At 42.4% G+C, this 16,489-nt stretch overlaps 1 protein-coding gene across 1 annotated transcript in view; it reads left to right on the top strand.

Moving 5' to 3' along the window:
* Window positions 1–14,415, top strand: part of LOC119161051 (nose resistant to fluoxetine protein 6) — a 323,287-nt gene extending 308,872 nt beyond the window's left edge. The window contains exons 14-15 of the mRNA XM_037413375.2: window positions 10,371–10,513; window positions 13,896–14,415. Coding sequence (XP_037269272.2) covers window positions 10,371–10,513; window positions 13,896–14,186 — 434 coding nt within the window. The 3' untranslated portion in view covers window positions 14,187–14,415. The remainder of the gene's footprint in view (window positions 1–10,370; window positions 10,514–13,895) is intronic.
* Window positions 14,416–16,489: the final 2,074 nt, after the last annotated feature.

Here is a 16,489-nt window from a genome sequence, read left to right as displayed (position 1 = left end):
AGACTGTTCAACCTATGAATGAATTGACCTATGAGAGTCTAGTATTGCTAGTTATCTCTAACGGCATAGCAATTGCTGTTAAATACCAGCACAACAAGTACCTTTGACGTTTTGTGACGTATTGTACAATGGAAATAGGCTTGAACGAGTGTATGTACCACGGTAATGTACCGTCTGCCCTGTAAGAGTTGCAATATGTCTGGACTCTAAATGGCGCGAAAGTGGTGCCGACATGTTTATGGAAGTAGACACAGTTTGAGCTACTGGCGTTTTCTAAGCTAATTTAACATTTGCCAAAATTTGGATTGAGGCTCTTTCAACCATGGCCACCATGTTGCAGCTTTTAATAATCGTCATTGTACTCACCGAAAAAAAGTTTCGTCATGAACTTGCGTTAAAAAGTGCGGACATAATTTCGAGACATCACAGAGAGGGCATTTGTCGTTTCCCTGTTACGCCGTGTCAATGCTCTACACACACCGAAATCAGATAATACGTATTAAATATTTTACTTTGAGTGAAACGTTTTCGTCGCGGTGCATCTACAAGCCAGACCCACTGCACCGGACACTATTCCAACGCGTCAACACACCATTCTCGAGATTTCAAGCTCTGTTCCTGCATGTAGTCTAAATCTCACAAATCACTGTTAGGGTCAATGGACGACAATTCGCTCGTCGTTCTTAACGTGCACAGCGAGCAGATAAGAGATGTTCCGCTGGTATGTCACTAGCTACTCTCTCACCGTGATGCCGCGATGTTGTGACACGTCACTGTAAAATCACCATTTCGATATGAAAACCAAAATTAATTTCAATCTAGTGGCAGTAAAAATATATACGATGCATCCCCAGGTGCCACAATACTCGTTTTTGGTTTCTCGATACCAGTATTTTGACTCGGAGAAGCAACCAAAAAAAATTTAAAACTCTTGTCAGTACTACTTTATTACCTCCTTGCTATCAACGCTTTAGTACAGCGGTCACTTTGAATATAACGATTCCCTATTTAACTTGACTTTCTGCACGCTGTGCACAGTTAAACTCACAAAAGTTTTCGCTGTTAGCGTTGTCGCTGCCACACTACTCTATAGTAATTGGAAGTACACGTACGCATTCCTGTTTGCGTCAACGCACTAAGTATATTATCGCAAGCGGTAATGCAGCTTACGCAGATGTTATACTCGCCATTCATGCGCAAGCAGGCGATGCAGAAGCTGGGTGATTTCCAAAAGAGATATCTGACAGGTAATTTGTCTGTTTTTTATTCCAGTTACTAATTATTTATATATGATACTTTTTGCTTACGTAATACATTGAAATAGAGTATCTAAGGTGTAAGCCTTGAAGTTTTGTTCTTTCGAAAGAACCGACCAAACAGAACAAAACTGAACGCGTGAACTGCTCCGGTAAATTTCGCATGAATTGTTTTTATCTTCCCTTTCATGCACGCAATCACAGAAGAACTTCGCTCACGTCACAATTTGTAATGTTTTATCGATAATGATATTATCTAGAGTTTGACGTCCCAAAGCCACGATGCGGTTATGAGAAACACCGTAATGGAGGTCTACAGGAATATCTACTATCTGTTGTCGTTTACCGGTTGCTGACATCGCAGAGCATAAGAGCCACAACCGGTTCGCCTGCATCATGGGGATCGAAACCATGACCATCGGATCAGCTGCACAGAACCATAGCCACTGTTACGCCGTGGCAGACATTATTTATATTGATGCACCACCTGAAAAAAATAGGTGGATAAAAAGACGCCCTTTAATATCGAAGTTCATTCCGTGGCATTTTAATTCATGGTGATTGTTCAAAGGAATTACGCATAAGTTTCTTCACTTTACATTGCAACAATTGCGAAGCTATATTGTGCAATCACTTTGCACTTAGAGTAATGGAACTGACTGTGGTGCAACACACTGAACCCATCTTCCCCCCACTTGATTGACTGAGATGGTATACAAGTATGAGGTTAGTGTGGTTACATAAGCATATAGTTAGGGCAGTGATACGTTTATAAAAAGGGCATTGTGTTTTTTTTTCGTTTCTTGTGAGGTATGGAAGATTTTTTAAATAATCGCATGAACTCTGTAGAATGTTCTGTTTGCCTGGTTTATTACAGGTCGATAATTGATGAAGCGGGGAGTGATGAATGAAAAAAATCTTGATTATGAAAATAAATTCTAAATAGGTGTGTAATTGTTTTCTTGTGGCCCCTAATGAAATTGCGAAATGGACGCTAATTGTAAAAGAAGTTCAGTATGCGTCACAAAAGCACCATTGGTAACTCTACTGCTGAGATCTTCTGGGTTCTTATTGTGTACCGCCCTATGGAACGCCATCAAAGCTAAGTTGCCCAAAAGCCTCCATCTGGCAATTCGGGAAAACCTAAATAGGAGTTCCAAATAAAAAATAATGTACGACAGACAACTATATGAAGAATGAGGCCGATATATCATTTGCACCTTGTAGAGAGCCTTCCAGACTGTTGGACTAAAATTTCGCGAGTGCAAGGCCTCATAACCACACAGCACAGAAATGTAGTAATAAGAACACTGATTTACGTGTATGCTTGCTCTAGTGATCTGAACAACGTGATTTCAAATTCAGATCATAACATATTTTGCACAATATAATGCTTTCATAACAATAAGACGCAAGAAAACGGCTGAAGTAGCTTATCCAGAAAAGTAATTTATGGCCGCTCGTTACAGACTTATGAAGCTTCATCAGCCCATACCTGTAGTCTCTAAACAATGCTAATGCGTATTTTTTATTTATGAAGACCGTAACATAAAGTCAACTACAATTATCAAAAAATAAAATAAAAACAAAAAAAAACCACAATCTATGCGTACCCACTTGCTTGAGTGATAAAATTTACAATCCAGCTGTGTGTAATTTGATTTATTATATGTAAGAATTAACGTCTTCAAACCACCATATCATTATGAGAGACGCCGTAGTAGACAGCTCCAGTAATTTTGACCACCTTGGGTTCTCTAACGTGAACCAAAATCTGAGCCCACTGGCCTGCAGCATTTTCACCTCCATCAAAAATGCACCAGCCGCAGCCGGGATTCGACGCCGCGACCTGCGGGTAAGCATCCGAGTACCTTAGCCATTACACCACTGGGGCGAGTCTAGCTATGTAGAATGTCAAAGAGGGAAAGAGAAGGAGAAATAATTGTTAATTGGAAGGCAGGGAAGTTAACCTGGAAAAAGTTTTTGGTTCACTACCCTGCACTTGGAAATGGGCAAGAGGAGATAGAAAGGTCAGGAATGAAAGTGATAAATAGGCGTTCAGTAAAATCAGCTACTATTTGAAAAAAAATTAGCAGCGCTCGCATGTATGCCGATTTAGACGACACTCAAAGCTTTCTTGAACAAATTGTTAATTTGAAAGAGTTTTTATTGCATTCTAGATGGCAATATTGCAAGTATTTTATTTGCATTCATTTTCCTCCTCACGTGGCTGCTCCTTTAGCCAACCTCCTAATGCCCATAGACGGCCTAGCAGGTTAAGTATTGCGCTTCTATGGTGCAGATTCAATTGACGGCCACGCCAGCTACATTTCGGTGGGGGCTAACTGCCAGTACACCCGTGCGCGTTAACTAATGTACACCTCAAGGAACCCGTAATGGTCAAAAGTAATCAGGGCTCCCCCAAAACGAAGCACGTAATTTATGAAATTCGAAGTATTCCTTGGTAAACGAAAGGCACCTTGAGCGTTTCTCTAAATATATCTAGCCACCTGTATACGTCTAGATGCTCTCATGATTGCCTCCTTAACTTTGTGTGGACCAGGATTGGCATAAATGGGCATGAAGGTATGCGAGCATAAAGTGCAGTCATGGCGTCAACAACGCAAAAATTACGTCGTGCGCGTCTTGAAAACCTTTCAAGTTCAGTTACGTGTGGAAAGTATTGACCCGTATTGCACGATCGTGGTAGGGGACTATGCGCCACAGGTGAGTGCCAGTTTATATATGCCCAGCAATGAGGAGAACAGACACTGTCAATTTAGACGCCAACGTGTAAAGAAAATGTGGCTTCGGCTATGTTGATCCGACTAATGCAACGCAACTTGGGGTTCTGATTATTAGGTAAAAATCACAACCCCAGCAGGAATCAAACGCAGGTATTCTTAGTGTCAGTCAACTATTGTACCACAGCACGGACCTTGAAAATGCTTTGAAAAGATATGTCATGTAGGTGTTATGTGAGTGCGACTGCAAGTGTGTCTGCAGTGTAGCTGTTCAACTTTATATAAAGGTAAAACACATTGTTTATGTAATTCTATGCATTCTATATGTCGAGTTAACGTGAATTGTGGTTGCAGCAGTCTAACAAACAATACATATGTACTCATATTACTCAGTAAGCTAAATTTAAGCGTCACAGCTGTACTGCGGAGGAGTGTACTAACAAAATGATACCTTATACGTAGACCTGCACCTCTGTCATTGCCTTCAACAGTGACGTCACTATAGTCGTCTGCTTGTTGTGCTCATCAATGCTTCTCTTTCAGTTTCTCTGTCGAATTTACCTCAATTTCATTACGCCACAATAATCTACAGAGACCACCCTCTCTATATCTCAAAGCTGCTATGGGCTTCTGGCATGAAGAAATTCAATTATCCCATTTGACTTTTATAACCGCATAACTACACTGATTAAAATGAGAAGTAAATTAAATTTCCTAAATACAGTCCCAAATGATGTCTTCAATCATCTTAAGATGCAAGTCACTACAAAAAAAGCACTTTTGAAGACAGTGAGCATATATCACATTTGTCTCATTTTTTAAGGGTTTGGATGCTTCAAACACCTTCAATATAGTATAACGTATAAAATAAACATATCGTGGTTTTAGCACGTCCAAACCCCCAAATTGTATTCAATCGACCTCTTGACTTTTCCGTATCGATGCTTTTGTCAATTTTCCGTCATTGGCTTCTACACTTCTTTCTCATTGCGCTTGTCGATCATAGATCTGACAAGTTGTCACGTATCGTTTCAAGGACGTCAGTGGAGTTGGGACACAAGCCCAGTTGCCATTACTATTCATCCATGTTGAGTCTAGGCAGAACACGGTCGTGATCACAATGTGCAAGGAAAGACAAAACAAAAACCTTCGCTTTCGAATTGAATATCCTGTTTTTTGACTAAAGCAGCCTATGAAACAGAGGACTAGCACCACTTCAAAAATGTCCTGAGATGCTTGCTTCGGCATACAGTGACTGTACTAAGAAAAAAAAATAGAAACAATAACGCCTAGGTTGCCGTTTTGTTTACCGATAAAACTTGCAGCATTAAAAACGTAATATAAGATAAAATACACGACCAAGGAATTCGAGAAGAGTGTATCTTTTCATGTCAAGAGCGTAGAAAAAGCGAGATTGCTGGAGCATCTGTAGAGTCACTCCTATTCGCTAACATCACGGAATCTGCGGAACCGCCAACGAAACTTGAAACCGAGAAGGCATCGAACGCCGATGCGACCACGAAACGCGAAGCGAAAATTGAGTGCCCGTGCGAAGTTGCTTCGTCCTTCTATTTTCAAATCAGTTTTTGTTTGCATCATCGAAAAAAATCGGAGCATAAATAAACAAGTAAAAATTATCCAGCTGCCAGTAATACCTGCAGTACCATGGGTCGGGAGTCACCACGAAGTTTTTTTTTTCTGTCAGGCGGTAAAAAATAATAAGAATAATAATAAAAAATGAATTCAGTTTCTGGTTGCTGTCGGTTCCGCTACATCCTTGTCAGACACGTTTTTTTTTTTTCTGTGAGTGTGTTTGGAAGAGCTGAGGTTGGAGAGGGAGAACTTGGACAATTGATGTCAGCTGCCGTCTAATATAGAAGGTTGAAGTCGAGCCTTCGCAGGCCGTCAATTCTGCTATCGGGTTGCACGATGCCTATAACTTTCTTGAACATTACCGGTCACTATCGTTTCATCTTAACGGAAGAGTATGGCTAAGTGTATGTGTCATTGTTGATATATTGATGCATAATTACTACGGCGAGCACTTGTTGCCGATACCTTGAGACGCGAGAATGGAGACGAAACGATTGACGTCTGTGATCGATTAACCAAAAAAAAAGAACCGCACTACTACAGCTCCATAAAGTAATATTCGAAAAAAAAAAACGCACTGACAACTCGTAAGACTGTATCCCAGGACCAGCAATAAACGAACGTTTTCCTTCGTGTTTGGTTTATATCGGTTAGGTAGTGATGTGAATAAGAGTGATATTCAAGGTGCATAGTTTTTCAAGTAAATCAACTTAATCCCGTTTTTTGCATGTACAGAAGAAGCGTGCAAAAGATATAATGCAGCCACTTATGCCACCTCGCTTGCTAATACCTATGAGCCAGCCAGGATGATCAGTGGACCCATGTTTCTATATAAAGAAGTCTGTACGCTTGACACCAAAAATTTACTGATGCCTGTGATATCGAAGGCAAAGGCAGAAAAAGCTAATACTAAAACTTCTCTGCCTTATTACGCTGCCTTATTTTATTTTATTATTGTCGACGTCATACAATATTGCACTATAAATAATGTATGAACGCGCCAACAGTACCACATAGATTTTGCTGTTGTTCAACGACGCAACATTTCTCACTAGGCCGAATTTTCTGGCAGGGTCATTCGAGTTATAAATCATTTTTTTTCAGATAAAATCAGTAAAAATAAAAACATCCTTCTCTTCTGGCTCGAAACTTTACATTTTCATCCACGCTTTTCGTGGATGAATTTTCGTGGATCAAATTTTTGTGGATGAAATCACTCATGAAATCTCTGTGTTTTTTTTGCTCGAGTTTATTTCTTCACACTAAAGCTTTATCGACATCAAAGAACCGCTGCTCGCGCTCAAGAAGAGACTTCAGTGCTTCAGGATTTTTATCGTTAGCTGCGCAAGGAGGATGTAGTCGGGTTATGTCAATGTTAGGATTATCCTGTCAACAAGAGCACGCGAAGGGCTCTCGTTTATTAATCCCCGGATTAATACGCACGGTGCCACGTTTTAAATAACGCTGGAGGCAAACATTCAAAGTTTTCCTACTTTTTGTGCGTGCTCCTTCTTTGCCCCCTTTCACGTAAATTCCTAAACTATGTGATTCTCTGACGTAATGAAGCTGCCCAGCCAAGCACTGATCTATAACACTTTTTGGGTGAAACAAATGAAACATTCGCTTGCGCTCATCGACTGCAGCGTCAACTGGGCGAGCGGCATGCATCATAGTGTAAATTGAATTCTTTTCAAATGTCGACTCAATTTTCTGTTTTGTTTTATAAAGCAGAACAATCGCTCGCTTTTGTCAACTCTCTAGGCCTGGCCAGTTTATATGAGTAAATTGTTCGCCTATATCAACCCACAAATTCCTAAAACGAGGAGGCAAAGTAACTTAAAACATACTGATATACTTTTAGCCACCATCACCGACTTGGAAATACGTTTGTGATAACAATGGACACTTACCACCGAAAACAAATAAATTAATTTAACGAAAGAACAGGCATTGGGAACGTGAGTACGCAGTACAAAGCGGACACGAACTGCACTGCACGTGCCGCTATGTTATCGATGAAGGTTTATACACGAATGTAGGAACATGAAACTCTCATCAAGAAATGCACATCGACTGTTCTCGTAGCTTCTAATGAAGCAGTTGTCTATAAAAGAATTATGCACGAGAAGTTTTTATGCCGCACGAGGAGGTGTCCTTTCATTAAAAAAAAAAGATCCCGAAAGCATAATCTAAAGTTTTTCGTGTAGAAATTTGAACCTCGGGTTACGTGCATGGTCATTCAGAAGATCTAGCTCATTCGTTTAACTTTGGGCTTTCAGCAAAGCCCACGCAATGTGGTCTACAATCAGGAATGACGCAATATAAAATAATTCAGAGTGAACAAAAAACTAAAGAAATATTACGCGCAGCAAAGCCATTTTGCTCAATTTTTCGAGCATCACTTCATAGGTTTTGTACCAAGCATTTCATTTATTAGGTTGCTCTGGTTGTTTCGTTGCATGGTGATGCTTAGCTCTAGCAAAACTAAAAAAAAGGGTGAGAAAACTTTCCTGTAAGCTCTAATGAAAAGCCAAAAAAAGGAAGACTCACGAAAAAGAGAAAAAAGCAGAATCCTAACTGCCCATTATTCGTTAGCGATGCATTATTTCACGTTACCGGTGAGATAGGATTACGGTAAAAAAGAAGGATGATAAAAAAAAGACAGAGACCGCTGCGCACACTTCAGCTGTTGTTAGCACATTATTTATTTATCGAGAGTGAGGAACTAAGGCAAGAAGGCTTAGCAGCTTAAGCTTTTCCGATACGGGCGTGCTCATTAGCGTTGTGCAAATTGCAGAGCTTGGGGCTAATTAATTAAAATGACCAGCGAGCGAGAACAGCAAACTTTTCAAGCGGGGATTTCGAGTAGTTGCGTACGTGTGTGTGCGGAACCTATTCACAGAACAGTGCAATTGCGTCATCTTCAAAGCTGACGCTGTCGGTCGCGAGAGAACTTGCCGCATTTTGTGTGTGTGCGTTTTATTAGGAAGTGTGGGACAGCAGGTGGCAGATCCCTAACATTAAAGAAGGGTGCATGTATGCTTTAAGTGCTTCAATAAACTATGCCACTATTGCACTCGTGTTCTAATGTCTTGCTTTTTATTGTTTTTGACGCTAATTTAATAAAAATATTTAAACTTAGCCAACCACAAAAACCGCACTTTTGCTGAAAAAAATGAAAGTATTGGGGTTGTTGAAGAAAAAGAGAAGCTCATAGCAGCTAGAGCTTCAGGCGGCTGGATAATTAATTTCTCGTGGTTCCAGTTAAATAGAACACATTTACTCACAGTTTTTGTTTCTTTTTAGTGCGTCTGAGGAAAAAAGATATATTTTGAAACAACTTTCTTTAAACCCGCCCATGAGGCCTCTAAAATTGGGACCTGAACAGTGGGCTTCACGACCTTCACTTTTTGCCCATATGCAGTGTTATCTTTCGGCAATAATAACAACTTGAGTTTTCCGTGGCAAAGCCACGATATGATTATTAGGCACGCATAATGAAAAGCTCCGGAATCTTTAGAACATCTGGTGGGATTTGATGTGCAGTGGTGTCGAACATCATACGTGCCTTGAACGTTTCGCATTAATTGAATTGAGATCACCACTGTTGCGATTCATCTTGCGACCTTCGGAGCAGCAACCGAGAATCAAAACTAATATTCATTGGGCCTGGCAATGCTGTTTAAATCTCATCATACGCTTGATGTGCAGTGCCAAGCTTGCCTGCCGTTAAGTTCTTTCCTACTTCGTCAACACCCAATTGACGGTGCAGTCCTCACTTACGTAGACATAAGCTCCGCGCTATGAGATGAAGACAGAGTTTAAGGAGAAAGTTTTCGATGAAGCTAGTTGCTGAGTATGTTTCCCTGCTAGGAGTTATGTGATCGTCGCCGTGGGCAACTTGTAGCTGCTGTTTACAGCCACAAACACCGTCTTTGTGCTGAATGTGTGTGAAGGACCATGTTGACTTGAACTCCACTCTTGCGATTTACAATTGTAGGGTTGCATTATGTGCCAATAAATAAATAACAAAGCCCCGCCGCGGTGGTCTAGTGGCTAAGGTACTCGGCTGCTGACCCGCAGGTCACGGGATTGAATCCCGGCTGCGGCGGCTGCATTTCCTATGGCGGCGGAGATGTTGTAGACCCGTGTGCTCAGATTCGGGTGCACGTTAAAGAACCCAAGGTGGTCGAAATTTCTGTAGCCCTCCGCTACGGCGTCTCTCATAATCATATGGTGGTTTTGGGACGTTAAACCCCACAAATCAATCAATCACTCATTGTGACTCGGGCATTCTATATGCCACACCTAGTCAGGAGACCAAGATCAAATTACTTAGAAGTACGCCAAGATTTCCTGATCGCAGCAGGCCAGAAGTTCAGGAGAAGGTCGAGGCTTGAAAGTATAAAAAAAATATTGGATAGGCAATGGCCACGTATTCTACGTTTCGACAAGCGTGCTTTTTATTCGCCACCGCGTTTGGTCACTGTCTTGACGAATACAAGTCTACGTAAGCTCTGGCGACATGCCTACCCAATAAAGTTTCTGTTATATCGCAAGAGTAAAAGTAAAAGGCACAATTTACAACCACCAATCGATCAGTGAGGCCGGAAATTTGAAAGCAAGGCGAATAAACAAATTGCGACGAAGGACAATGATTGTTCGGCCAACGCGTAACCTTCGTTCATGCCTATGTGTGCACATGCGTGCTCGTGTGAGCCCGTGCGTCAATGGGCGTGTGTGCGCAGAAGCATTTGTATGCTGGAGCTTGACGCAGGGTTGGTGGGTGACTTCCTGTCTTGGCCGGCGTTCGGGCCCCTGAGCCGCATGGCGCCGCTGGTGCTCTTGCTGCACCCGCTCGTGCAGAACATCTTCACAGCCTACGTCCGAGAAAGGGTCCAGGCCGACCAGCTCATGGCCGTGAGTATAATACTAATATTATTATTATTATTATTACTAAAAGTAACTGTTCAGGCTTTAAGCCGCAGAATCACAAGACAAATATGAGGGACGCCGCAGCGGAACAAACCGGAAATTTTTCCATCCGTGTTTCACTTATGTTCACCTGAATCAAAATACACGGGCTTCTAGCATTTGGTTACTGCGGGATGCGACCGCCGAAACCAGAACATGATCAAACGACCATCGTGTTAGCTGTCGCCCACCATAACCACGTGACCACCATGACGGATATGGCCGCAAGTGCCGTAGGACAAATACTACCACGTGTTATCACGACAAGATGGTTTGAAATAATTGCTGGAGTGGTAATTACTCCTCAGGAGTGAGGCCATACTCTCACCCGTAAGATGGTGGCTGCGGCGGCCATCGTATAGAGGAGGCAGGAGAAATGCTATCATTCAGGCAGGAAAAGGGAGCATTTTCCTCCCACTTCCATCGAGTTTAGTTTGGCAATTTTATTTGGACAGATACTGCTAGATTTGTACCTGTGTTCCTGGTTTCATCAAAGAAACTTCAAAGTCTTGGTAAACTCAAATAAATGCCAAGTTACGTATGGTCATCTTCATATGTTACTTTCGTCAATAACGACAATATTTTGTTTCATAAACAACGAAGCGTTTACATAAACACATCAAAACAACTTCATTGCTAGCCGGCACCTCCAGAAATGTCTGTTTCTGACATGAAGGTTGTGCAAGGGCCGGCTTCATCAGTTGTGATAGCTTCCACTCCAGCATTTAAAAAATCTTTAGAATTGTGCATAACCTTTGTTTGTGGCAGCATACAGGGACCAGTGGCGAAATAGATAGAATGTTTCAGTCGTTCTAATTTTTTTTTTCTTCTAGTCAAGGGCTATACCCGACGTACAGTCCCGAGTCGAAGCAATGTCACCGACACTGTAAGTGCTCAATGACGTGGACAGTCAGCAGGAGTTTCTCATATAAAATTGCGCGAGAGAAGTGAGGAAACTATCCCCAACATAAGAAATGAAAACTTTCAGTAAGAATTGTATTTCACCCAAAGTGAAATAACGAACAAAGGTGTTTTTGAGAGACAGAAAACATCCATAGCAGTCTCAATCATGCAATACTTGTGCCCACACACCAAATGATAATCTGCCAACAGCAATAGAGAACTGTTAAATTAATGCGCAAAATAAAAATAAATTAAACCTAGCCTATATGTATAATTACACACTTAACAGAAATCAGAATAAACGAAAAAAAATGTCTTTGTATTTTCGAAATTAAATTGCTTAACTATGTAATCTAGAATCTGGTTCAAGTTTACAGTCACGTAGTTAGAAGCTAACGTAGGCCAAAACTGGTTCAGCATCACTGTCAGGTTACGGTGTGGGTTTGGACACGTGTAGGCTAGCAGCCAAAATGCCTCCGCTTCCTACTACAAGCCGGCTTCTGCCACGACTAGCTACGAGCATCGGATACATAATAACTGATTCCACTAAATGCCTCTCATAATCACACGTAACAAAGGACTTGGAGCTGTCATATAATGCGCGCATACCAAGTATGAATCGCCCTTTGAGAGCGAGCCTCAGGCGCGTCTGTAGCAAGTCCTTATGAACTGTCAGCTAAATGAACTCATTAAATCCGTTTCCATAGTCACGCAGCACAGCCAGTAAGCGGTTTTCTCGTATCTTTGTATTATCATACGTGTCTGTTTGTCTAGGGAGACCACCCGATATTTTAAATGTGTGCTAGAAAAAATGCCGATGGGGACCCTAAGCTTCATTTTTTGTGTCTTGTAGTGGCACTCGAATATCGGTGTTCATTTGCGCTGGTGTATTCCTTGATTTGTTTCGCGCATTCTCAATGCAGATCTTAGAGGCAACGTAGAAAGTAGCGCTTGGTCGGTATGTTCTCCGTCAGGTGCTGCAACAATCTAAGCTACTCACAATCTTCCCATGAAGTAATTAAGTTACCTAATTATAGTTAACTATTCTGACAATTATCTAATTCGTCCTAGCCTTAATCTATTATTTGATATCTGATACTTCAAATATAGTTTTCTAGTCAAACAAAAAAACATTTTTTTATTTTTATAAAACATTTGAATATTAAAAAAAACAGAAGTATGTACTCGATCAGCAGGGCTTTCAAGCAAAGCAAGAGTGTCACTAATAAAGAATATACAGAAGCCAATCCCTGTCACTATTTAGAACGTCCATTTGAGCTACACACTGACAGCGATAGTTTCTTTCGGTTGATATTCTCGAACTCGACAATATTTGGGCACTGAGATGAACGCGACACTTCAGCAGCTGAAAGCTGTGGATGCGAATATGCTGTCAACAGGAGCGTTCATTCAAGTGAAATTCCTTCTGGGGTGTTAACAACAGAGACCATTGAAACTTTAAATCTAAGTAGAGCTTCGAAAACAAATAGTCCCTAAAAGAGCAAGCCCGCCTTTACTGAACAAGACTGATTAGTATGGTTCTCACTGTAAGAAGTGCACTTGCTATAAAATGGCCGCACAAGTCCAGCGTTGATAATAAAAGCAAGGAGCCGTTCATAAAAATTCAAGATTAAGGAATCTGAACCTTGGCCATACGTACTCATCGAGTGGGCTGCAGCTTTTATGATGGAAATTTTGTCGACGTTGAACTTCAATAATAGTGACAAAAGAAGTGATCACGCATATGCACTGCAAACGGTACTACAATTTTCGCCGATTAAAGCTGAAATCACCATACATTAGGTCCTACTATTTTATGAACGGTGGTTGTTGAGGCAAGTAATACTTGTTATATTTTGCGTGGCTCTTTACTCTCCACATATTCTTGCACTGAATAAGTTTGAGCACGAAGAACAGAAGCTTTCCTGCTTTTAGTTTCGAAGGTTTCGTTTTCATTAGGTCAAGTTTTCTACAGGAGAATTTTCTGAATAATGTACCACTGCGCCCAGCAGCCCGCGATTGAAAGGCTGGACAGAGCAGCAGCAGGCAGCGTGTCAAGAAGAGCTCGCCAGGCAATATCTAGCTTACGTCTCTCTCAGACGAGGCGATGTGACTGCAATGCGCGGGCATTCATCTTCCCTACAGTACTTGGAGTTTGCATTGCTCTTTCGGTCTGCTTTTGGGGAAATGAGCCTTTGCATGTGTCACTTCGTGCGTGTGTGTGTGTGCGTTTGAAAAGTTAATATAGGTGCAAAACTGCATTCATATTTGAAGACTGAAACTTCAGTCTTTGCAAATAGCTCTGGTCAGTATTTTTCCAGTATTGCCCAACTGTGAGCTTACGATACGTATACAGTTTACAAAGCATTGCCTGTGGTTTTTTATATTTTGACTCAAATAATGACGATTGTTCCTTCCGTTGCAGCTGTTCCTGTTCTGCGGCCTTTTCGTGCTCGGCTACCTGGGAGCTGTGATCTGCAGCGTGCTGGCCGATGCACCACTGCACTCCCTCGAGCAGCTGATGTGCGAGCGCCTGGGCTTGAACGGCGCCGGCCGCGAGGGATGCCCACGCCGCTTCCTCGAGGTGGCCAAGCCCGTGCTCAAGGCACTGCCACTGCCCAGTTGCACCAAGATCACCATACTGGGCGAGAAGGCTCAACCGCCAGCAGCAGCTAGCACCGACGCGAACCGCCTGCCGCCCGAGTGTCGCCTCTAGAAAGCAAAGGACTCTGCACAGAACGAAGCACGGGAGGCGGCAATGCCCGCCACACTCGTGCCTCTGCGCTTTCCAAGAGATCTACGCGTTCGTCCGCTGCGCTATCGAAGGTGACCGCGGGCGCACCGCGAACAGAGGCGGGCCCCTGCTCAGGGCAGTAACGCTTTGTCCCCTTCACCCCCCCCCCCTTTTTTTGTTTTAGACTTCGCTCTCACGAGGGGCTGGAGGAGGCTTTAAAGTTCGCTCATTTCATTCGCTCCCGCGTCACCAGTCATTCTTTCCATAGCCGGCACGGCACGCTTTCATAACGCCCTTGATTGGTCAGGTTCGACGATCGCTGTCTACGGGCCTTCTTTTCATTTGTTGTTCCATAAGCAGCGAGCTGGCTCACATCGCAGGTAGCTATAGTAGCGCATAGTTCTGCATTGTGCACTCGGTTACTACGAGGTCATTTATGTATCCGCATCGTGGGTTCAGGATCACTTCTGTGACGGTGTGGAACGCTGTTTGAGCAGATTGCTTGAAGCACGCTAAAGAAGCGCAAATGACTCATTTGCAATGGCCCATGCGCAACGTAGCTTTTGGATGCCTCTTCACCGTGAATATTTAGCGCGCGCCTTAAGTAGCCACTGCGAAGCATAATTTGGCAACAGTTGTTTCGCTGATGGATGCACCAACATTCACAAATCTTATAGCACCATTGCCAGTAGTAATTGCCGGTGGGACTAAATGACCCCGACGAAACGTCTCTAGTGGCCATACTATCAAGAGTGTGCACTGTTTTCCAAAACTCTAATTTGACCAGGTCAGATAAACAACATTGACCGAAGAATTTCTTGGCGAAAGCCCCTGCTGGCGTATTGCGCATATACTATATTGCCTTGTTAAGCCTTCTGCCATGTATACAATAGGCGAATGATGCCTGCAAAGCGCTGTAGAACAAAAGAGACAACAGTGAAAAAGCATGTGTTTCAAGCAACACTACCAAACATCGAAGTTGATTGTTGGGTTTATAACGCGAATAAAGTTTCTCGTGTCGATAAAGTTGCTTACAGAACAAAGTATTTCAAATCTTCAATATTTATCAGCATTTCGAGTCAGTGGGACATGCGTGCAGTTTAAAATAAAGAAAATAGGTAGGTTGAAGTCGCAAGTGAATTGAATTTAATGAGATTTACATTTCTCCACATACATTCGTAGGTCTGTGTGTTGCTCCTCGTATGATGGCAGTTAACCTTTCTCGCACCGGGCTTATAGAAGTAAGGTACTCGCAGTCGTGAGAAGGTTGAATCTTCTTGTACCTTAGAGAACCATGGTTAACTGCAGATTATATATGAAATTCCTACCAAATAGTCGCAACGACGTCACCACTTCCTTTGCAACTCGTCTCGAGCTATTGATGACAGTACAATCACATTTTTCACGCAGTTGGTATGGGATAAGAGTACAGTTATAAACGCTGTGAAGAGAAAGGTTTTTACTTCGCTGCACATCACTTTTTCTATGAGCACTATGCCAAGAGTACAATACATTCTAGACAATTCCGTGGATGGTGTAGTACCTTTAACTTCTGCTAATTCCAAGATAATTATAGGTTCAGGTCGCTGATTGAACACTGGCCACGTCTACCGGAACACTGCTTTCTGTTTTGAACAAATCCAAATCTTTCCCTAAAGCCCACTTGGGGGTATTCATAACAAAGATATTTTTATGACTCCGCTTCGAGCGTCGAGAATGGGGTCCCAGCTTCGTGTATCTTAGGCGCTGCCGGCTTATATGACATGAGTACTACATAGTGTCTTCGTCGATGATCTGAGAGCGAGGATCCCGATAATAAAACCGTGTCAAATTGGGCCCCGTTGGGCGCCGTCTAATCTGTATTCGCACGCACACAAGAGCTTAACGAATCCGATTACGGTTCGTTCCTAATGTTCCAATTCTGTTTGTGCGCGCTTCCCCCGGTGATCGCAAAGGGTGAAGTGAAACAGTCGGTTCTGAGTCAAACGGTGATTACTAAGAGAATGTTGGTTAAGTTTTTGAGTGTTTACACGTAAGAAATCTATTTTTATTGTTCTTTTTCACCATAAGCCGGACGGCGTGGTGAAAGACAGTTGTTACATTGTTGGAGCCATATAGTTTATGTTTTGTTGACGCGAATCTTAGTTTATGCAAACCGCACAGGCCAAAGTTCGTGCGTAACCAGCGTGCCACCATACCTTGCGGGGGAAAAAAGAGACATTACGGCGACGAAGACGCATACAAAAAGAATCATTACAATGGTGCCATCAGCAGCTAGCGAGTTC

The sequence above is a fragment of the Rhipicephalus microplus genome, chromosome X, assembly GCF_043290135.1.
Source record: "Rhipicephalus microplus isolate Deutch F79 chromosome X, USDA_Rmic, whole genome shotgun sequence".
Classification (NCBI taxonomy): domain Eukaryota; kingdom Metazoa; phylum Arthropoda; class Arachnida; order Ixodida; family Ixodidae; genus Rhipicephalus; species Rhipicephalus microplus.
The sequence above is the reverse complement of the archived record's forward strand: the minus strand, read 5'-3'. Positions and strand labels throughout refer to the sequence as shown.